At 40.4% G+C, this 23,840-nt stretch overlaps 2 protein-coding genes across 6 annotated transcripts in view; both read left to right on the top strand.

Annotated features, from left to right (window-relative positions):
• ehbp1l1a (EH domain binding protein 1-like 1a) overlaps window positions 1–15,976 on the top strand; it is a 42,485-nt gene extending 26,509 nt beyond the window's left edge. For 2 of the 5 annotated variants that reach the window (XM_080051728.1, XM_080051727.1), the window contains 16 exons: window positions 195–4,720; window positions 4,814–4,865; window positions 5,098–5,304; window positions 5,594–6,112; window positions 6,526–8,739; window positions 9,021–9,111; window positions 9,909–10,072; window positions 10,167–10,215; window positions 10,347–10,859; window positions 10,972–11,023; window positions 11,228–11,265; window positions 11,570–11,681; window positions 11,833–11,932; window positions 12,319–12,392; window positions 12,862–12,976; window positions 13,911–15,976. In XM_080051728.1, the coding sequence (XP_079907854.1) occupies window positions 195–4,720; window positions 4,814–4,865; window positions 5,098–5,304; window positions 5,594–6,112; window positions 6,526–8,739; window positions 9,021–9,111; window positions 9,909–10,072; window positions 10,167–10,215; window positions 10,347–10,859; window positions 10,972–11,023; window positions 11,228–11,265; window positions 11,570–11,681; window positions 11,833–11,932; window positions 12,319–12,392; window positions 12,862–12,976; window positions 13,911–14,004 (8,920 nt within the window). In that variant the 3' untranslated portion in view covers window positions 14,005–15,976. Of the gene's footprint in view, window positions 1–194; window positions 4,721–4,813; window positions 4,866–5,097; window positions 5,305–5,593; window positions 6,113–6,525; window positions 8,740–9,020; window positions 9,112–9,908; window positions 10,073–10,166; window positions 10,216–10,346; window positions 10,860–10,971; window positions 11,024–11,227; window positions 11,266–11,569; window positions 11,682–11,832; window positions 11,933–12,318; window positions 12,393–12,861; window positions 12,977–13,910 lie in introns of those variants that run through there. The other 3 variants (XM_080051729.1, XM_080051730.1, XM_080051731.1) reach the window with 3 other exon arrangements.
• Window positions 15,977–19,225: 3,249 nt separating this feature from the next.
• LOC307268895 (serine protease HTRA3-like) overlaps window positions 19,226–23,840 on the top strand; it is a 16,467-nt gene continuing 11,852 nt past the window's right edge. The window contains exon 1 of the mRNA XM_080051687.1: window positions 19,226–19,929. Within this exon, the coding sequence (XP_079907813.1) occupies window positions 19,512–19,929 (418 nt within the window). The 5' untranslated portion in view covers window positions 19,226–19,511. The remainder of the gene's footprint in view (window positions 19,930–23,840) is intronic.

Genomic DNA, 23,840 nt, shown 5'->3' with positions numbered 1-23,840 from the left:
TTGTTATAATGTGAAGAACTGATTACTTCTCACTAACTGATTGAGTTACGCTACAATACTTGCACTCTATTGTGATGAAAATATGTTTGTTTTCAACGTGTTTGTTATGGGAATGCTCTTATACATTATTATATCTATTTTTCATCTTCCAACTTCAAACATTGACTATATCCTTGTATTTACCTTCTCTTTAGACATGAAACCATGATTTCACTACTGCCATCATGTCCAATTGTAGCTGGTGCAGCAGAACTCCCAACCAAAACCCAAATAAATAATGCTGAGCAACAGTTAGAAAAATATCCTACAAACAGCACTGTGCTATGGGAGGAGCTTCCAAAGGCAACTAAAGTAAATTGTCCGACAGACAAGACCATACTATGGGAGGAGCTACCAAAGGCAACTACAGAGGTCACTAGAAATACATCAAAGGAAGAAATGGTCAGTATGGCCCCATCGCTCCCTGCATCTGCCATGAACACAGGTCTACTTTCCTCAGTGTTAGAAACTGATGATGAAATGAAGATGAAGACAGAAACTGGGATGGCAGAAATGTTGCTGAGATGCCCAAAAGTTAGTGGCATATTTGAATTCACTGCTTCAACTATTCACAAAAATAAGGATCTACTGGACAGTGAGTCTGCTTGCGATAAGTCATCAAAGGATAAAGAAACTATTACCCCTGAGGGTATGCTTCATTCAAATACGTTTGCAACTCAAGAAGAACAAATGGTGGATGAAAAGTCTTCCTGCCCTAGTGCCCAATTTGTGCCATGCAATGAAATGCCCAAACTTGATTACAAACAGTCCTCTTTATTGGGGACCTGTCCAAGCGTGACAGACATTACTGGCATGCCATCCAAATCTACAAATAAAGAAGAACAACTCTGGCTTTCAGATCTGAAGCCAATCTGGGTGAAACAATCAAAAACAAAAGAATTGTCCCTGCCATGTGCATCAAATCATGGTAAAAAGAACAGGAAGAAAATGTTTTCCCTATTACAGTCTTGCCCCAGAGAGGCCAGAAATCCAGGGTTCCCTTCTGCACCACAATATAGTTTTGTTTCTTATGAACAAAATATGGTGGATATATATCCTGGTTGTCCAAGTGTATTCAATATACCTGGTTCCGCATCAATTAGTGAAGCCAATAACATATCATGGATATCACAACAGGAACCACTTCTAGAAAAGAAAATGAAACCGGAAATTGTTGTGATGACAGTGTCACCTAAAGACAAGGATACCATTAAAGAAATGGGAGCTTTGGTACCAACTTGCCCAAAATATTCTTGCATACCAGGCATACCAGGCATTCCCTCAATTCCACAACCTACTATAGCACAGTTTGGATCTGATTGCATGAGCCTTTTAAGCTCTTGTCCCAAAACCTCTTGTATTGAAGGTATTCCATCAGTAATAGAACGTCTAAGGAAAAGCTGGGGTACAGATTACAAACCCTTATGGATAACACTGACAAAAATCAACACATTCATAATTGAAGATATACCTGAAAATTATGACACAAAAGCTATGTCAGCTTTAGCTCCAACTTGTCCAAAAGAAGCTTGCATCCCTGGATTTCCATCTGCTCTGGAACCTAAAGTAATCGGTAATGGGTTTAGTAGGGTCAATCTCTTACCATCATGCCCAGCTGCCTCCGGTATTGCTGGTTGCCCTTCCATTAAGGAAGCGGATAGCAAAGACTGGAACAATAGTCATCTGCCATTATGGGAGATGCAAACTAAAAAGCAGTCTGTATTACTACTGGATGACAATAAAATAGACAAATACAGGGAAGGAGTTATTTCTCTTGCACAAAGTTGCCCAAGAAAATCACTCATCTCTGGTATTCCCTCTGTCACAAAACAGATGACTGATGAACATTTTGACATGACAAATATGCTCAGAGCTTCAAAATTGTGCTCAAGAATGTCAACAATTCCAGGATTTCCATCATCTCACAATTCAAAAGAGTGGACAATGAGCGGGGAGCCACTGTTTGCACCAAGAGTAAAAGAAAATCAGGTCTCATTGATTGACATATGTCAGAGAGATAAGAAAGCAATGAAATCAATGGTTTCCCTTGTGCCATCCTGTCCAAAGCAGGCACAGACAGGATTTCCCTCTCATCCAAATCCTAAAACTCTGTATTTTGAACCAAATATTGTCAGCTTTTTCAGTCTTTGCTCCCAAGTTTCCAAAATACCTGGATTCCCATCAGTTGATGCCGATATGAGTTTAGAATGGGTAATAGAGAAGGGTCCATTGCTTAAGAGGCTTCCGAAGAAAGGGGTCATACTTGACACATCAAATGAAAAGAAAGGGAATATGAGGAATATGGTTTCCTGTGTACCATCCTGTCCTAAAGTGTCAAGTATTCCTGGTTTCCCATCTATTCCAAATCCCAAAACAGTTTACTATGGCCCCAATGTAGTTAACCTATTTCCTCTGTGCCCTCAAGTTTCTGTCATACCTGGATTCCCATCAGTTGATGTTGATATGAGTTTAGAATGGGTAATAGAGAAGAGTCCATTGCTTAAGAGGCTTCCGAAGAAAGGGGTCATACTTGACACATCAAATGAAGAGAAAGGGAATATGAGGAATATGGTTTCCTGTGTACCATCCTGTCCTAAAGTGTCAAGTATTCCTGGTTTCCCATCTATTCCAAATCCCAAAACAGTTTACTATGGCCCCAATGTAGTTAACCTATTTCCTCTGTGCCCTCAAGTTTCTGTCATACCTGGATTCCCATCAGTTGATGTTGATATGAGTTTAGAATGGGTAATAGAGAAGAGTCCATTGCTTAAGAGGCTTCCGAAGAAAGGGGTCATACTTGACACATCAAATGAAGAGAAAGGGAATATGAGGAATATGGTTTCCTGTGTACCATCCTGTCCTAAAGTGTCAAGTATTCCTGGTTTCCCATCTATTCCAAATCCCAAAACAGTTTACTATGGCCCCAATGTAGTTAACCTATTTCCTCTGTGCCCTCTAGTTTCTGTCATACCTGGATTCCCATCAGTTGATGTTGATATGAGTTTAGAATGGGTAATAGAGAAGGATCCATTGCTTAAGAGGCTACCAAGGGAAGGGGTCATACTTGACAGATCAAATGAAAAGAAAGGGAATATGAGGAATATGGTTTCCTGTGTACCATCCTGTCCTAAAGTGTCAAGTATTCCTGGTTTCCCATCTATTCCAAATCCCAAAACAGTTTACTATGGCCCCAATGTAGTTAACCTATTTCCTCTGTGCCCTCTAGTTTCTGTCATACCTGGATTCCCATCAGTTGATGTTGATATGAGTTTAGAATGGGTAATAGAGAAGGGTCCATTGCTTAAGAGGCTACCAAGGGAAGGGGTCATACTTGACAGATCAAATGAAAAGAAAGGGAATATGAGGAATATGGTTTCCTGTGTACCATCCTGTCCTAAAGTGTCAAGTATTCCTGGTTTCCCATCTATTCCAAATCCCAAAACAGTTTACTATGGCCCCAATGTAGTTAACCTCTTTCCTTTGTGCCCTCAAGTTTCTGTCATACCTGGATTTTCATCAGTTGAAGGGCACATGAAAGAAGGATGGGTTACTGAACTAGGTTCATTGATGCAAAGACCACAAAAGAACATTCAGTTTGGGATTAAAAGCTCACAAATGAACACAAGCAAACCAGACAACATGCTCTCTTTGATTAATTCTTGCCCAGGAGCATCAAAGATTCCAGGCTTCCCATCTGTCCCGCGATACAATATGCTGAGTCTTGCACTCGTTTGCCCCAAAGTATCCAGTTTTCCTGGATTTGCATCCTTTGAAGGGGGATCCAAGTTGGAATGGCTTTTTGATCCACACACTTTGTTTGATAAGCAATCAAAAGAGACAGGTTTTGTGATACATAATCCAAATCAAGATAGAGAAATAGTGAAAACAATGTTGGCCATAGCACCATCTTGCCCAGAAGCATCCAGGATCCCTGGGTTTCCCTCTGCACCTCAAACCAAATCCAAGATTGAGCCCATTATGATACGTTTTGTACCTTGCTGCTCCAGTGCTTCAAGTCTCAAAGGATTTGCCTCCATGACAACAATTCCAAGCACAGAGTGGCTTAATGAAGAAACCACAATTTTGACAAAGCCTCAGGGGAAGATGGAAGAAATCCTTATGCCATTTGCTGGACAGGACCGTGTATATTGTAAGAATATTAAAAGCAATGTGACATTAGTGACGTCCTGCCCAAAAGAGGCCAGAGTCCCTGGCTTTCCCTCTGCTCAAGTTGTAAACAGACCACCAAACATGATCAGCTTATACACATCAGCTCCATGTGTTTCATGCGTTCCAGGTTTTCCATCAGCAAGGATGCTTAGCTCTCAATGTATAAATATAAAAACTACGACAACAGAGAGGAAGTTCATGTTTGGGAGGCAGAAGACTGAAAAGCGGGTTCTTGTTGTAAAATGTGAAGCAGAACATAAACATAGACAAGATACAATTAAGAACATGGTACTGATGGCTCCATCATGTCCACGTTTGACTCAAATTCCTGGGTTCCCAAGCATTTCCCAACTGAACCCTACACAGGAAAAAACAATGACTATTCCACTACCTTGTTCTACTGAGAAGCATACATTACAAGAATTGCCTAATACTCAATCAACTCAGTTATGTCTCAAAGATACAAGAAGTCCTGGTATTCCCTCCAGCCCCAGCACAGCTTTCACTCACGGTGAGACATTTGCAGTGTTAACATTAAGGTCAAACTTACCTTTCTATGTGTTGTTTCTTTTTGTGTAATTTACTATGTATGCTTTTATGACAGATGAAAAACTCAAAGGCGGTGCAAAGCAAAACATAGACATAGTAAATAATGGGTGAGTAAAAGAGCCCAGTGCTCTTGCATTGTTTTGTGTGAAAGAGGCTCATTTAGTGCTTGCCTAACATGGACTGTATGTACCAATAAACTGTAGCTTTAGAAAGTTGACAATAAACTGCATGGTACATTTCACAATCTCTTTGAAAGCCATATTTAATAAAAAAAATTGTTGAACTACTGCATGAGTTATTTAGATCATGCCTTAAAATCCTTAATATTTGGGTCTGCAGCAAATCAGAAATAGAGAGAATTACATCAGAGGAATCCCAAACAGTGAAGAAACCATTGGACACATCAGAGCCAGCAGGAATCTTGGGTTGGGAAGTATTGGAGGCAGAGGAAACAGTAGCAGAAAAACGGGAAGAATCCCCTTTGTCAGCAAAAGAGGAAGACACCTCAGGATTAGTAAATGCTATAGTGGGTGTTTTCCACAAAGGGTAAGTGAGACTGCTTTAGTGTGAAGCATGCACCATCAATTGGTGATACGCATAAATGGAGGCTAATCAATCTTGGTCCCTTAATATATAATAAGCTCTTTCTATTTTCAAATGCATGTTTACGTTTCAAACTTAAAACGTGTCTGTAATGCATGGGACTTGTATTGATTTATTTATTCTCCAATACTCACTGGTTCTATAATAAATTAGCTACATATTTATTGAAACCATAGTTTTTTTTGCATGGTTTCAAGTTTCATTCACTCACTTTAGTATCCATGTCTCACAGTTACGAAACCGTAGCATCCATTTTGGGGCCTTCTAGCTCTACTTTAGCTGAAGTGGATCAACATCCCAAGGCTGTTTCTGCTATGGATCTGAATGACAACACAGAGACCCCTTTAGATGAGATTTATCCACATCTCGCTGACAGCTCAACTCCGATTCAGGAGACAGAGGGACAGTTTGAAGACACTCACACCAAAGATGACGTTAAATATCCAACAAGTGCTGAGCCTTACATGTTGGACTTGAAAGACGATGAATCAGCGTTTCTATCATCACCTGACAAAGATGATGAGTTTTTGGTCTGTGCAAGCATGAAGAAATGGCCACCACTGACAGAGACCGATATCACTGAAATATCAAAGGACAATAGTGAACAATTAGAGGAACAAGAGGCTGGAAAGGAAAGATTACTCACAGGGCAGGACTCTGTTCAAACATCAAGTTTATTAGCAAGGCCTCAGGCGGAGATAGAACAGAGTGAGGTTGGAACAGTATCAACTTCTTTACAGCTGGATAATGGGTGAGTTTTGGGGGACCAGTGTCTGGTTTGCACGGTGTACATCGTCTGCATTTTTGGTGATAACATTGTTTGTTGTTCGGGTTATGAGCGCTTACTACTCAGGTAATTGTGATGGTAATCTTTTTGTAATAGCTGTGGAATGATAATATTGCAATGTTTTACATTGGCTTTGTCTACTGAGGTTAACCTTTTTCTTTGTGTACTTTAAATGCTGCTGTATCAATTCAGTGACAGTGTGCATGTACCGTAGTAAAACAGAATATTTAAGGTCAGATTTATTTTGCTGTGTGATTTGGTTGCTGACTTTTGGTTGACCAGAGTATCAGTTGGTTGGGGCTAAGGTGCATGGCACAGTATAACTTGACAAATGAAAGAAGAGAAAATTCTGAAGCTTGTCCTTTCTTTTCTTTAAGCCCCCAACAAACAAGCATTGAAGAAATGTCTGTCACTTCCACTCAGCCAACGTCAAACGAGCCCCTGAGAGAGGACAGTCTACATAGGGAGACACTCATGGACAAACCCTCAGAGTTTCAGGACATTCTTACAGTTGCACCTCAAGCTGAAATTGCTGTGCCTCAGCGAGGCAGAAAACCGAAGAGAAATATTCCACAACCTAAACAGAAAGGGTGCATTCAAGAAAAAGACACCGTTCCAGTACGACCACTTAGAAGAAAGGATAGCTTAACACCAGACCGCAAACAAAAGTCTGATAGCTTGTCAGTGAAGCTCATTGCTGAAGCTGAACCTGTGAAAATATCCAAAGATGTTGTCCCTCCTCCTCGGGTAAAAAGAAGAGATGGTAGTTTGCCACCTGAAATTCCAAAAAGAAGGGCCCCCTCCAAGTCTCCGAGGAGAAAATTAGGTGGCACCAGTGCAACATCTGTTTCAAATATAATTAACCAACAGGATATCAAAGCCCAAGTCACTTCTGCTTTAAACATTTCTAATGCTGTTCCTCCTCAACCTTTTGAGATAATATCTAATGGATCAGGTGCTCTTAACCCTTTACAAAGCATTGATAAATCTGATCTAACAACAACTGAAGAGCTCTCTTCAAAACTTGTAGGAAGGACAGGCAAATCAACCAGCAGTTTTGTTGAGAGTGCATCTCTACAGGCAGACAAAGAATTTGTATGTTCAAATGACACAGATCATTTCAAGAAAGACAATAATACATCTCTCCAGGACTGTTTACACACAAGTCCTTCCTTGGAAGCAAAAGGAATTGAGACCATAGCCCCAAAACCAGAACCAGAGATATTTCATGCTGAGCAAACTGCTTCTCTCTCAATCATCAAGATGATTCGTCTTCCACAACGTAGCAAGAGATTACTTTCAAGCAAAGTTGGCCAAATTCACAGCACCAAAGGAGCTATGGCTCAGAAATTAAATGTTGCCGATGAGGAGTCTGTAAAACCACTCCAGATCGACAACACTGCTATGGGTGATATGGAAGTAATAAAGCAACCAAATATAGCTGGTGGCACTTCTGTTGATATGATCAACACAACATCTTATCATAAATCAGAGATAGCACAGGCAGAGAAGGACAAACAAACTCTTCTCTTAATCCCAAAGCCTCGTAATAAGAAACGCCTTAGTGGCTCCTTCCCAGATGACTTTATAGCTACGGAGAATGTATCTCAGGCTTCCCATGAAAACATGGCAGCAGGACAAAGAGATCCTTCATCCATTTGTTCAGCATCTAAAGAATTGTCAGAAGTGCAACATAGCAAAGACACCCCCCATGTTCCTATGGATAATCAACCTTCTAAATGTACAGCCCCTGTTAAGATGAGGAAAGGCAGATTCACCATTGAGAGCATTGGTCAGGTAGAAGATGGTGAAATGTCAAAGAAAACACCTGGAGCTTCAAGCTTGCCTGTACCAAAACCACGAGGTAAGAAACGTCTCAGTGGTTCGTTTCCAGACGACATTACAATTTCTGGTTCACCAGAATCCTGCATACCAGGCAAAATAACCGACACCGTTGGTCATGAATCAGTCAAACTGAATAAACAGCCAGCGGTGCCTGTTCCATTGCCTCGGATCAAAAAATGGATCGAACAGGCGATGGATTCAGATAGCACCCCACCTGCGGAAAATGAATGCCCCCTAGGAAAAGAATTCTCTCAGGGAAACAAAGACGGTATATCTGTCAGCAAAGAAACAGAAGAAACCTTAACATTGCTGGATTCAAGTATGATCTCTGAAGGAGGTTTTGTCACGATCCAGGGAGAGGATGATGTTCAATCTGAGTTGGAACGGGAAGTGCTAGCAGCAATGGGAGAAGAAGAATTTCCACGGGCCGACTCTGTGGAAGACTCTGAGAAGGCACTGGATGACATCGGTGAAGGCTGGACATTTACAGATAAACCTGTTGGTACATATGACTCAGAGAAGCCTGTGGAGGCAATGTCTGAGGAGGCGGACATAGGAAAAGTCCTGGAAGCAGAGGTTGACATGTCCTATGCTTCCACTGTTACATGTTCGAATGATGATTGGCTGCATGTAGAGAATGATGAAGACAGTGAACCAATGGAAGTAGACTCAAGGAAGGAAACCAAGGATGAAGAGTTGGACTTAAGTTTTGAGACTGTAGCTGCTGGTTGTTTAGAGGAGCAAAGGTAAGATTAGTCAATGTGTGTGTGGGGGGTGGTTCACTCATAACTGAGAGATGTGTGGCTTAACCTTCACTAGAGCTGTCTCTAAACATACTGTAGACATTTTCATTTCATTGTATTGTCTAATAATCTAACTTTGTGTTTTATAGCAATATGGTTTGCAAGTGTATCATTTGTCAGTGTTTTGTTTTTCACGACAAACGTGTTTTCAAAGGAATTGTGATATATATATATATATATTTTTTTTTTTACAAGTTTTGGTTTGTCTTTGTGTGTCTTTTCAGACAAAGGGAGCGAGCAGAAGAATCGTCAGGTCACCCTGTTGGAGAGCCCAAAGCTAATGAACCAACAACGCCTCAGAATAGGCCTGCAGATGTAAATAATGTTTATATTTTTACCCATGTATATTATACATGAATATATATGATATATATTTGAAAACCCATGGAGAATTTTCACCAACTCTGCAGTTCTCATCAGCTACAGTAAGATTGTTAGCCTATTTCAACTTATTGTTTTGCTTTTGTTACCTGCAAACTGATCTCCTCAAGCTCATTTCCAGCTGCAAAAAGCAGCTGTTTTCTAGCCTTTTCTAGCTGTTAAAGGAAATGGAAAGAGTATTGAGTGTTGGACTTTCATTGATCAAGTTGACAGAAACAACTCCAAATGATTGCTTATATTGCTTTGTTTTTTCTGGATCTGTAAATCAGCAATTATGCTAAAAGCAACTTTGCAAGGTTGTTAGTCAACATGTTCATACTGTATGTTATTCTGCTGCCTCCAAAATGGTGAAAATAGTTATGTAATATCGGTAAATGATGGTAAGTTAATGTTATTTAGGCCAAGTTCAGAAATCACAAAAAAAAAATATCTCAAGGGATATTACTATCAGCATAAGACACCCTCTATCCTTAGACCCTCAATTTGACAAAAGAGAAAATCTCAAAATGTTTCATTTATAATTATTTAATGTTGAGCTCTGACTTACTGATTTAGTTAATAGTTTAGAGGTCTTTGTACGTTAGTGTCTTAAATGCAATATATGTTACAATAGTTCCCCAATATTATTTTGTGTGTGTGTGTGTGTGTGTGTGTGTGTGTGTGTGTGTGTGTGTGTGTGTGTGTGTGTGTGTGTGTGTGTGTGTGTGTGTGTGTGTGTGTGTGTGTTCTAGAGCGTGACAAGTCCCAGTTTAGTGACATCCAGTCAGTCTCTACTGCAGTGGTGTCAGGAACTCACACAGAGTCACAAGGGCGTGAAGATCACCAACTTCAGCACCTCCTGGAGGAACGGCCTTGCCTTTTGTGCCATCTTACAGCACTTCCACCCAGAAAAAATGTGAGAAAGTGTTGAAATAGTTTGTCTACAAATACAAATGTTATTTATTCTTGTTCATTATCTGTTTATTTTGTGTTATTTTTCATTTTTGTAGTAATTTTGAAATGCTGGACCCGTATGACATCAAGAACAACAACAAAAAGGTGAGTAATAATTGGTCATTATTGATTAAATTACGAACAAAGCATGTAATTGTAATATATATATATATTTTCATCTGCTGTTGATTTCCTAATCGTATCTATTCAACCATCTATTTTTCTACAAATTGCAGGCCTTCGATTGCTTTGCTGAACTTGGCATTTCCAGGCTAATCGAGCCATCGGACATGGTAATGCTAGCGGTGCCTGACCGCCTTATTGTCATGACCTACCTCAACCAGATCCGCACCCATTTCACAGGCCAGCAGCTCAGTGTGCTTCACATAGAGAAGGACAGCAGTGAATCCAGCTATGCAGTAGCAGGGGACCGGGAGACCGAGGAGGACACAGAGGCAACTGTTCGCTACTGCGCCCAAAGGATCCAGGAGGAGGGCATAAGTCTTGAGACAAACAGCACTGCTAGCAAAGCAGACTTTGACAGTACATCAAGTAAGGATTTGGTTCCACCTCCCAGAACCAAAGGCCAGCAGGCTGCTGGGGCAGCTGGGGTTCAGGTACCAGTGGCTCCACCAAGGACTCATTTCCTGTCCAAGTCCGGTTTTTCACATGTCAAAGATGCCGATCTGGTCAAGAAGCGTAGGTCACAGCGGAGAAGTGGGTCATTAGATGAAGGAGACATTTTGATGGTATGATAACGTTTTGCCTAACTCATTTATCACTCTTGTTTTATATCAAAGCTTGTCATGGCCTTTTTAGTTTCTACTTACTTTGACACATGAGGAACATTTTCGTCTGCAGGTGGTTGCAGGGCAAGAGGAAAGAGCAATTGCGAGGAGGAAATCCGAAGCGGGTGAGTCGTCTTGAAAACATGTCTTTTTGCATTCAAAAAGATAGTAATCGCATCATATATATTGACCTTTTAACTTCCCTTTATTATTGACTCTATTTGGCATGAGGAATGGAATATTGCAGGGTTTTTCCAATTGTTTAAAATAAAGTAGCAAAGTATTGCTTTGTTTAAACGTGATAAAGATCATTTCTGTCTATCTTCCAGGAGAGGCTGTGTTTGAAGAGGGAAGACCAGAGGGCCAGGTCAGTTACCAACTGCATACAAGTCCAAGAACATGGCTTTTATTTTTTGTGTCATCATGACATTATGCTTTTGTTGACCCTAAAGCACTGCCTGACGCTATACTATTTGTGTGTGTGTGTGTGTGTGTGTGTGTGTGTGTGTGTGTGTGTGTGTGTGTGTGTGTGTGTGTGTGTGTGTGTGTGTGTGTGTGTGTGTGTGTGTGTGTGTGTGTGTGTGTGTGTGTGTGTGTGTGTGTGTGTGTGTGTGTGTGTGTGTGTGTGTGTGTGTGTGTGTGTGTGTGTGTGTGTCTGTTCATGTACCTAGGACCCTAGCCAGTACGTGCTGAGTCAGATGGAAGCCCTGGAAGCTGAACAAAACCATATTGATAACAGAGCAGGCGTGGTGGAGAGGGCACTCAGACAGTTACTGGAGACAGGTAAAATAATAATAATAAAGTAATGAAAATATTTACTTCCTGGCTACAGATAGATGAGCTCTATATAATAGGTGCATTAACTATAGATTACATTTGTAGAATTTAGAGAGAACAAAGTAATTTGTCATAGTAATGTGGTTTACTCCTGTAGGAAGTGACAAGTTGGAAGAGGAAAGGTTGATTCAGGAATGGTTCACACTGGTCAACAAGAAGAATGCTTTGATCAGGAGGCAGGACCATCTGCAGCTACTGTAAGACATCTTCTACAAACACTGCTGTCAAGTTTAAACTATGTCATTTACAATACAGTATAAACTGGTATTACAAAACAATCTCACCACTAGGTCCGTTTAGTTGCTTTCATGGAAGCCTTACACATTTTCCCTAGCAGAGGGAGTTGCACATTGAATTGTAGAGATTGACAATCGTTTATAAGCACATTCATGTTGGTTTAAAAGAAACCTAGAACGTTAAGCCTATGTGAACAGTAAAGCCCATAAATTGTCAAAAGCACCAAAAAAAGTGGACCTTGACCTTACATTTTATGAGGCACAAAAATAAAAAGCAAGTAAAGAAAATGACTCTTCTCCATATTAGCACAGATTTCGTTTTGTAATGCATCTCTTGTGATTTCCAGGCTGGAGGAACAGGATTTGGAAAGAAGATTTGAGCTGTTGAACAAAGAGTTAAGAGACATGATGGCATTGGAAGGTATGACTTTGTTTCTGAACATACAGTATACTGCTTCAATAAAAACACAATCCATGACAGACTGACACTCTTTAACACAGTGGTTGAGGTACCAGATTGTAGCCTTGTGCTTTTGACCTTATGTATGACTGTATGGAATGAAATCATTCAAGAGAAAACCCAGAACATTTAAATTTTGTCTTGTGGGTCTGCCAGTGAATGTCGGACTTAAACTATTAGTTTTGAATCAAGACTTGTAACTTCAGATTTAATAAATGGAGTTAATGTCCCTAGATTATTCAACAGCATTCCTTTTAGGGCTGACTTGTCTTTTTTGGCTGTAGTCAAGGGCGTCAGAGGTTGAATGTGTGGCCGCTGTAGTGTGTGTTAACACTGTCACAGAAAAAAAAGTCAGACGCAGACGAGCAGTAGACGCAGGATGTGTCCCGGGCCTTATCGTTCTCCCCTCTTTGTTGTGTGTGTGGTGCAGAGTGGCAGAAGACCCAGGCCCATAAACACAGAGAGCAGCTGCTGCTACAGGAGCTGGTTTCACTGGTCAACCAAAGAGACCAACTGGTCCAGAATATGGACGCCAAGGAGAGAGGGTGAGATGCTCTTACTGGGCTGTTTGTAGGGTTAGCAAAGTATGTCTGTTTATTTACCTGCTCTACAACTGCAGGTGGACAAATGAACATGGTGGTAAGCTACATACAGTACATGTACAGTATGCTCACATGATAAACATAATGCCTCAGGTTTATACTTACATATTAAACAATGATGTCTAAGTTAATTGTAGGTATTAAAAGTGTAATAAAAAAAGAGAATATAAAAGGAAAATTCAAACTAAAACAGAGAGGTAATAAAGTTGGAAAACCGTAACTAAACTCAACAGCTTAGCTTTATTAAGAACATGCTACAGTGATTACTGTAGCATGTTACAGAGGACTCTGTTGCCTCACGTCTTGGCTTCACTTAGCAGCTGCTTTAGATACGTGAAAGGCGGTAGCACAGTTACAAGCAGGACTGACTGAAGTTCTGAGTATGTGCAAGTTGAAATGATCAGAACGTAATAAAACATTAATGCTGCCTTTAAGCCGAGCAGTGTAGTAGTCTCGCACAGCAAGACTACACAGTAAAGCAGCAGTGTAGCAACCTTAGCAGCCTGAGCATTTGATTTGTGTCATTCGGTGGGTGTTCAATTATAGTGCTGCTGTAACTTTTTATTGTCTTTTAAATGCAAATATTTTAAATGTTTAACAATTTGTCTGTCTGTTTTTGCCTTTTGTGTTGATTATCTCTTGAAAGCACTTTAATATTTTCTTACATCTTATTTTTTTAAATGCCTCCTTTAAAGCACCTTGAATTGCCTTGTGTGTAAAGTGTTCTCCAGTATATAAACATACTTTTCTTTCCTTGCTGTGGGTTATATCGTTATATATTAGTTGCATATCTATTCCTTCACATAGGTGTGAGATGGATGGGCGATTGAACAATGTATTTTAAACATAATTTGACTCTTCTACTGCTTGTCTTCAGAGCTCTTGAGGAGGACGAGAGGCTAGAGAGAGGCCTGGAGCAGCGCAGGAGGAAGTATGCCAAACAGCAGAAAGAGAAGTGTGTCATGCAGTGATTAGAGAAACCTCCAGGAACAAAACACGGGATCGCCTATCTTTTAAAGAAAGTGGAAGTGAGACAAAACCAACAATAGGACAATCATATTTGATCCCTAACCTGCTGTCAGATTGATGATGTGGTCAAGGTTTAACTAAAGGGGATATTTATGCCAGGACTATCAACCCAGCTGATACCAGGGGGGAGGGGGGGCGTATTGTTACAGATTGTGAATGTAAAATGTGTGTTTGATTGAGAGTGTGTGAGACTGGAAATGTTTGGTACAGATGTGTGCTGCCAAAAACAGGAGAGACTAGGTTTGGACAGACATGTTGATAACCAAAATCTAGTGCCAGTAATTTCATTATTTGAAAGGAGACAGTGTTTCCTGATTACTGCCTCAGAAATAACCAACCAGAAAAAAAATGCATTCTGCATTCTAAAATCACCCTTTTAAATGTTTCTATATCACCCAGGATGACTTGGTTTCCATTACCATTACCTGACCAAGAATTCTTCAAAAGACCATTTTCCAATCAGTATGGTTTGGTTAAATTTTGCCTGAAGAAATTACTTATTTAGGTTAGCCTATTTAGGAACATTTGGAATTTGAGGCAAAAAGAAACAACTTGGTTGATGTTATGGAATAATTGTGTTCAAGGTTGTAAACCATTACACAAAGATGTGTACAAGAACAAATATTGGTCAAGCTGAAGTGGAAATGACAAATTTTGAACATGTGAATTGTCATTACAATTAATGACTGTAGAAACATATTACTGGACAGGTTTTTACGCAGAAATATTGTTATTTGCATGGTGAGTTCCATTGGAAATTAATTTTCACTCGTTCCAGCCCTTTGTTTTTCATATGTTTGGTGTTTTGCTTTATTTGTTTCAGAATGAGTAAATCTAATGTAGTCTTTTGTGTTTGAGATATTGAATTGTTTACATCATATTGTATGAAACGTTCTCCAGTGAAGCAGATGGGATGAAGGTGCATATGGACTGCAAGGGCAAGGAAATTAGCCATGATCGTGGAACAGGTCAGAGTTTTTTTTAAATACTTATATTTAAAGATTTACTATTTATTCAAGACATACAGTAGCAAGTGGAGAAGCAGCCACACATATACTGTATGTCTACCTTTTCGGTATGCACAGTACCGTTGAAACTTTTTGTAAACCGATGCAGGGACTGCATTTTTTTATTCATTACACTGCCACAAAAACACAGAACCAAACATGTTGGTTGGTCATCCATCACACCACTGGAAAAGGCTCCACCTGACCTTTCTAAGACTGCACTGCATATTCTTTCATACGAAACTTTACGTTAGTGTTATTTTGGAAAACGAAGGATATGAAAGGCTTTTAAGCTTGATATTATGAGGAGATGTTAGCATGCAAGTGGCCACAGAAGACTGACTGACAGTCCATGTCCAAAAACCTATTCAGAGTTCTTTTCATTTTCCTATTTATGTCTTTGAAATATTTGGGGAAATCATAGCCTTTCAAAATGTTTTTTATTTTCTGAAATGAAAGTGATGATATGAATGTTTCTGCATGTTAAAAGCAAAATCAAATTCATTAGAACAATATTAACATTTAAAGGTGAATTCCGTCTTGTCCAAGAATTAAAAGATGCTCCCTTCTTGTTTTTGCACTGAAAGCATTTATTTTGCATTTCTGGGCCTGAGAGGTTTTAATTTTGTGTGTAAAAGTTTGCAGTTCTCATGTTGCCATAACTGTTGGTCGTAGCAGATTTGACTATACCACTTGTATGAACTAGTTACAGCCTGTCAGCAGGATTGCTGACGGAAAGCTTTTATTTGTGATGTCATTTGCACTATTCATTAAGTTTTAGAATGACAAAAGTTTTGAATGCATTTACACATATTGTATAAAATACTTAAAACCGGTGAATTAAGTGTCATATTTTTATTAATATACAGTGTAAAATAAATCCATAAAGCGTTTGTCCCGGGTGTGCACTGTCCTCACAGCTTGTTTTCTTGAAATTTTGGAATGCAACACTTATTTCAGCCTTCCCTTGATGATGTTAAGTAGCTTCATCAGGGTTATGCTGCTTGGTTATATGACTTAAAAGCAGACATAGGACTGACACAGCGATTCTGGAGAATGTTTATTGACAAATCATTTTTGTCAAATACAGGGAATATCTCCTCACAATCAGCTACCGTCCTGTGTGTTTACAAAACTCAAGTGATAAAAAAACAGCCCAGCCTCTGTAAACTGGAATGTAAACAAAAGGAATGTTAACAAAGCGGGCTTGCTTTGTACACTCACTCAAAGTACGGACAGGTACCAGATTGTGAGGAGATATTCTCTGATTTTGACAAAGTGATTTGTCAACATTCTCCAAAATCGCTTACCCATACCTTAAGTCACAATTTGAACAGGATTAACATTACAGAGGGAGATGGGAATGTAAATATATGCCTTTTCGCCTCAGTAATTCAGCTACTATTTACCATTCTGCATGTTATGTCATTGCAGAAGAAAAAAAAACATGTACAAAGACAGTTTGGGTTAAAGGAGTGTACAGTATAAATAATGATAAATATTACAGAGTGCCTTGTGCATCCCCTCCATTACCTTCAGAAACAGCTGCAGAACAAGGAGCCTTTTGTGTTTCTTCAAGTGACGGACTATTTCAAATAAACACACCCATGGCTGGGTGAGAATACATATGTCTCAGTCGACACGCCTCTTGTCTGTCCAAACAAACAGGGAGAATCGACCATCCGTGGATATGCCAGCTTTACCGTCTGTGCACTGCTCATCAACCTGTCAGGGAAAAGCAAGTATTGAAAACAGCCTCACGTTTACTGAGTGTGTCTGTGTCTGTACATGAGGGGAGTGTACTCCTATCCGTGTGACAAGCAGCTTGAGAGAAACAGCATTTTTTACTCAGTGAGGTCATCTTGGACCAAGGAAAGTTTCCACTATTTACAACCCAGGTCTTGTTTTTGTAGTTTTGACCATGGTTCCAGGCGGCTATGATAACACCGGATTCATTTATCTAGGGACTCGCTAATAACTCTCTCAAGACACATTTAAAGAGAACGTGTTAAAACAAGCGATTAAAATAAAGTTTATCATCCAGGTCATCTTAAAGTGTGACTTTTGAGAGTCAATTACACTATCATCCTCTTAAAAATTAGAATGTGGGCTTGCTTAATCCAAATCACTCCTTTTCTATTTTACTTTTTGAAATATTTGTATTGCAACAGTCTGACTTGGTCAATTGGTACATGGCCACAACACTAATTCACTCAGTAATGAAGTCATTGGCCACCACTCAGCTGAGAACACTTTTCCATTTCATAGCAATGGTTTGGCATTTTGAGAAATACATTATTAGGCTATAATGTTTTCTAGTGGAGAATTGAATGAGAATATAAATACTCCTAGAAAATGGACCTAGCTATAATACCAGCGTTTATAAGTACAGTTTTAACACATCGTTCTTTAACACAAGAATTGTGTTGTGTGCTGATCCTATTCATGGATGGTGAGAACTCGATACTTGAATCAAAGACGGTGGCAATATGTTTCAATAAAAGATCCAACCCCAAAATATTTTTCTTCTTCTTTTGCATGGTGCTTTATATGCTAATTAGTCACTCCTTCAGTGAACCCACTAGCCCATCTAATAGACATTACATTGAATTTACTGTGACTAGTTATATATATATACTGTAGATATAGCCTAAATAAAGACTCTTTATCGATAGCATTGTTGCTAGCTACAGTTGATTGTGAGAAGATATTCACTGATTTGGGAAAAAAAGTGATTTTGATAACAAGCCTTCTCCAGAATCACTCACTCAAAGTTTCTTTTTCATGCCGGCAGTAGAAACCAAAAGTCAGAATCTCCTGGGAAAAAGCAAAGTGTTGATTTGTGTGCACACACATGAGCTGCACCGCCATCACCAGCACTATACAGTTTAGATAACCTGGTCAATGTACCAACTAGTTGATGGATTTGTTTGTGTTCAGGCGAGCAGAGAGAGAGAGAGGGTGTGGGTGCATGGTCTGGTCATCTTAAATTGCCCTTACAAGGGGGCAGTAATGAAAGCATGTCCTCATATTCCCAGTCTGCAGCAAAGAATGAATGACTTCATATTTTGGAAAGAAAGAAAAAAAAGAAGCAGTGAGCACATGGAGCTGCCTGCTAACTAAACATACCAACGATCAACCAGTTCTTGAAATAGCTCAATTTATATTTATTTCTGTCTCTGGGATTCTAATTTTGGAAATGTACTCATTGATTAAGAAGGCTAACAGTCTGTTACATAAGGGATAATCAAGGAGTAGGTGTGCGAAATATTGTTCCGAGGCACCAAATTTACCGTTTTTAGTCCAGGTCTTATCTGCAGCATTGTGAACCATCTCAAAACTTCTAGTCAAAGAACGTGGCAAGCCAGACAGCAAAAGCGAATTAGGATCCCTGCATCAGCCATGGACAGAAATGATCTAATTTTACCCATGTTGCGTAGATGGAAAAAGGTGATCTTGATGATTTCTTTATGCTGGTCAAAAGAGAGAGTAGGAGCAAACGTAATGCCAAGGTTCTCAGCTGTAAAACTTAAAAAAGTTGTCAAAAGTTACTGTTTGTTGAGCACAGCCAATGACGAGCATCTGAGCTTTGTCAGGATTTAGGAGCAGTAAATTGAAAGTGACATCAAGGATTTCACAGCCGACAACAGGTCTCTTTATAAATAACTTGAGCATGACCATCTGCCTTCTGGGTGTCATCAGCATAGCATCTGAAATGTATTCCATAATTGCATATAATATAATAAGCAGAGGGCCGAGAACAGAGCCCTGAGGTAGGCCTACTCCATATTTGCCTTTCTCTCCTGCAAGGGAAATGTCACGAGCACCCTGAACTGACACTTTAAAATAAGCTAATTTACTTAAGTGATTCTTGCTCTTCTGGATTTTTACCTTCACGGTTGAATGCACTTGTTGACAATCCCTTTGGATAAAAGTGAAATGAAATGTAATGTAATAGAAATAGAACATTATCAGCAATGTGCATCAAATGTATACAATGTCATACCCTGTATCACTGATGTGTCCAACATCTGACTGTGAGCTCCGTCGCGACATCTCCTCCCACATCTCCTCTCTCTCTCTCTCCCCCCCTCTCTCTCTCTGCCTCAGCTTCACTTCTGCCAGAGTGGATGTTCACTCAGTTCGGACAAAGGAAAGACACCACTCTCCACATACAGCTGCTGCTTGCTTCGCTGTTGCATCTGGACGCACCGTTACGCGCGACTAAGATAGGGGCAAACTGCACCGCTCCAATATCAGGATCGCTTTATTCTTAAATCTTTTTGCAATATTAAGCACATCTCTTTCGTTTTGTGTGGATTTCTGTCTTTAAAAAAGCTTCTAGAAAGTGAAGAGCAGTGCAGAGCGAGGAATATGATCTCGGCATAAACTTCTTATCTTTCTATCCACTCAAGGTCTTATATTTAAAAAAGAACAGAAAAATGCACATCCTTCTTTACGCAGCCGCGATCCTTTACATCGAGCAGTCTGCCAGCGCAGAGCCTAAAGCCAAGTGCCCAACGCGGTGCGATGTCAGTACCTGTCCTAGTCCCAGCTGCCCAAGCGGCTACGTCCCGGACCGCTGCAACTGCTGCCTGGTGTGCGCCACGGCGGAGGGCGAGCCGTGCGGCCGCAAAGAGGACTTGCCGTGCGGGGACGGACTGGAGTGCAAACACCCGGCGGGGAAGCGCCTCTCCAAGGGCTTCTGTCAGTGCAAGTTCATCAGCCAAGTGTGCGGCAGCGACGGCAAGACGTACAGCAACGTGTGCCAACTGAAGGCGACCAGCAGGAAGGCGCTGCAGCAGGGACAGCCAGGCGTCACCCAGATCCAGAAAGGACCGTGTGAAAACAGCAGCATAGGTACGGTTTACGAATTGGTGGGTTTATTGGGTACAGCAAGCAGTTTAGAGCAGCTGACCAGGTATTTGTTGGACCACAAGCAAAAGCCCTTTCCAAGACTAACCACCCTGCAACCCTTTTTAATTTTCCATTCAACTACTTTATGTAGGCCTAATTTCTTTGTACTTTTTATAGTTAAGTCAGTGGCAGTGGCATTATGCAAGGTATTTTTCACTGGTTGAATAGTACTGTATCTCCCTAAAACAAACTTTAAAATGACCCCCCTCCCATCAAAACCCAGAAATACATAACATATACAATAGTATACATTATAACATTTACACCTACACTCTTGTGTAGTTGCTTCAGCAAAGCTGTAATGTAAGTCTAGAGTTAGTGTTATTGGAGCCGGATCATTGAATATCAACTGATAGGAAATACTGACAAATCCCATTTAAACCTCTTCAAGATATCAACGTATTACAGTAGACTGCAGAGGGGCAAAGGCATGTAGAACCGAATACTGCATACTCTTGTTGTTAAATAATAATCAGTGTGACTTGGACTGGAAAATAGATTTGAAATCCAAAGGGTTGACAGTACTCTGCCCTGTCATGGTCAGGTCAGGTCAGGTCCCAGTCACGTTAAAGATCACGCCCTAAACATCGTTCTCTTCTTTGATTCAGTTCTTGAAAGTGTTGATCTCTGTGAGGCTGTAGCTTATGTGTTTGGAACCACACAGCTATTATTTAGGCTCTCCTTCCACCTCCTGCTCCCACAGTTTCCACTTATGTCTTCATGTGTCCGCAATATATACTGTAGATACACAACCGATCCAAAATTTGGAATCACCTGTTATGTTGAGGTTTTTCTTCTTTACTTTAACAATAGCTTTTTTTAAACATAGGTAGATAATTCAGTCACCAAATGTATAAATAAGATTAGGTTTTGCCCCTAACAGAAGGAAATTCATAAGATTGCCATTAAGTCCATGTTCCCTGAGTTTTGCATGACAGGGGAGAATATAGTTGACTCTTAGCTTTTAAAATGTATTTGACGTTCCAGAAAATACATTTTGGGATCCTGTGTTTTTTTCTGCAGTCTACTTAGTGGTTTGATTGAAGAGGTTTCGACTGGGATTAGTCAGTCCATATTGTATGACCATCTCATATCCCCTGATCCATTTTAAATAGTGCTAACCCTCGACTAAAGGTACAGTGAGTAGAATTTATTGTCATTTTTTTCAGAACAGACTTAGTACAAATGGAATATAATATTTCTAAGTGTGTTTTCAGTTAGTGTATAATTGCTTGAACATTAGTAACAATTACTAACATCAGTGCTGCCTCACCCATACAGATCATTTAGTGATTGACACCAAAGCAGCTTGTTGCTCCTTACTGTACTGTATGTGAGTAGATTATTAAGTTGGGGAAATAAATAGTTATTCCATGTTGTTTTAATGAGACGGACAACAATGGCTAATTTCAGTGCTGAATACAACTTTAGCCGCTGTTATGAAGAAACGGACAGTGTATGTATTAATAAAATCAGTGAGGTCTTATTTCCACAGACTGCATACTGACTCAGGCTGTGTCTTGATTCAGGGGTTGCGGTCTTGGAACCGGCCTCGTAGGCTGCATTTGAAGACCGATTGCGTCATAGCGGCGCGCAAAGGCTGTCCCATTTGCAAGGCTCCTTGCAAGGCTCCTCATATGCGGTCGTGAAATGCAGCCTTCGTTTCACGGTTTTGAAGCAGTTTTGAAGGCTGCATCAGATGTATCCTTCGTGGCCCAACATATCCCAAGATTCATTGCGTTTTTTTCAGAGATTGCATAAACTAAAATAAAAAATAACAAAACAGCAACGTGTTGCTCCATCTTCTTAACTTTTATCTTCCTTTCTTTTTTTCTTGTACTTTTTTTTCTTTTCGTCTGGTAGACAACTTATTTTTCTTTTTTCCTCCGCTGACAGGGCTGTCTCCGTTGGCAGCAATCAGGGTTGCTAGGCAGCACAGGAGCGGCGAGTCGTCACGCAAGGTAACGGCTTGTTACGTAAACCGGAAATGCTCGTAAACTGAGACCTGCGGAGACCGTCTCGTTTAACAAGGCTCGTTGGCCTTAAAACCGGCCTTAAAATCGGCCTTCATAGGCTATAGCCTTCATAGACCGCGAGACTGCGTCCTACCAAGTGCGTGGTCTCTGAATCAAGACACAGCCACAGTTACAATATGGAAGGAGGAAAGATTACGTATGTGTCTTGGAAAGAAAAACAATATATTTATACCTTTTCAGCATCCTGCTAGATGGCATCTCAAAATACCTCCTGAGGTGGTTTCAATCCGTCTTGATTGTTCCTTGGATGCATATGCACTAAGTCTTTTAGAGTTCAGACAGCTATCTGACACGCCTAAGATGTTGCATAAGTTATTTGGAACCGAAAAGTCCAAATTGTTGTTTACTGAAAACTTGGCAACTTGGAACAACTACTTAATGGACCTTTTGGTGTGATTGATTTGTAACTTCCATTTAATATCGCAGTATTACGCTTCTAGATTCTAGATTGCAAAGCTCCCTTGCTAACCCCTTTGGGAGAATTTACTGAAGCTACGGTGGCCTTCGAGGACAAGAAGCTGAATGAACTTTTAACCTCCAATCTAGTTGTTACTATAGCAGAAATGTGCTTTCTCTCACAATACCATGCTGACTAATCGGTAGAGTGCAGTCTGGGCCTCAATAAACTAGCTTGTATCTTTCTTCATCTGTCTCCCACATTAATAAGAGCCAGATTAATGAGGCTTGGTCACCAGAGTATAACGCTTCTCAGAAAACCAATAAACAGGGGTTAGAGAGGGCAGGTGCAGCCTGTTAAAACAGACCACTATGAGGTATTTGGAACAGGGCAGACAGTGGAGCAGTGACCAAACCTCCAGTTAAAAAGGCAGACTTCTGCTGGCCTAGAAAGGTTTTTCCTCAACCCCAAACACAGAGTTCATACGGTGGAGTGTGTGGGACACTTCAGTGTGGCCTGCTTATTGAGATGAGAGGGACCTTTAAACAGTGTGAATAGATTCTATCTTAGTGCTGGTGTGTGGTCAGGGCAGTGGGATTTCCTGCTTGTAAAGAGAGAGGGCTGTTGACTCCATAAACTGTGAAATTACAGGAAGAGGATGAAGTGACACACGTAAACATTCAGAGGGTTTTCTAGAGGTTATTAGATTTGCAGCCACACAGCAGCGTGGCTCAAGGGATGGCGATGTAGGTCAGTCGGTCCATCAAAGCACTGGGGTTGGATTGCCAAGATTATTGATAGAAGGATAAAATCGCAAAGAATTTGATGATCTCCAGATTTTTCATTAGGGGCCACCAGCAGGTCAAATGTCTTATATAATCATGGATTGGCACAAAAGGGCCATTCTTGTGAGCGCAATATCCCATGATTACTTTCAGGGATTTTATTTGAACACATGACCACTCTTAAGTGAACTCAAGAGTGAACTGATTTCGAATTTTGAGGTCAGAGATCAAAGGTCAAGGTCACGGTGACTTCATGCCTCGTGAACGCGATATCTCAAAAACGCTTTGAGGGATTTTTAATGAAATTTGGCACAAACTCAAACTTTTTATTTTTTGGCATTTTTATGCTTTATTGATAGTGTAGAGACAGAGTTGAAATGGGGCAGAGAGGGGAGTGACATGCAGAGAACGACCGCGGGCTGGAATCGAACCCTGGTCCGCTGCTGGCCGAGGCCCATGGGGGGGACGCCCTACCAACTGAGCTAAGACAAACTCAAACTTTGATTAGAGGATGACCTGATTACATTTCGTTGGGAGGGCAATGTCTCAAGAACGCCTTGAGGGAGTTTCTTCAAAGTTTCCAGCAATGTCGACACTGAAAAGATGTTGGCGGTCAAATGCCACTGCAACCTTACA

This window comes from Ammodytes marinus (assembly GCF_949987685.1).
Source record: "Ammodytes marinus genome assembly, chromosome: 23".
NCBI classification, from domain to species: domain Eukaryota; kingdom Metazoa; phylum Chordata; class Actinopteri; order Uranoscopiformes; family Ammodytidae; genus Ammodytes; species Ammodytes marinus.
Note: the sequence above shows the minus strand (reverse complement) of the source record. Positions and strands in the feature narration are given on the sequence as shown.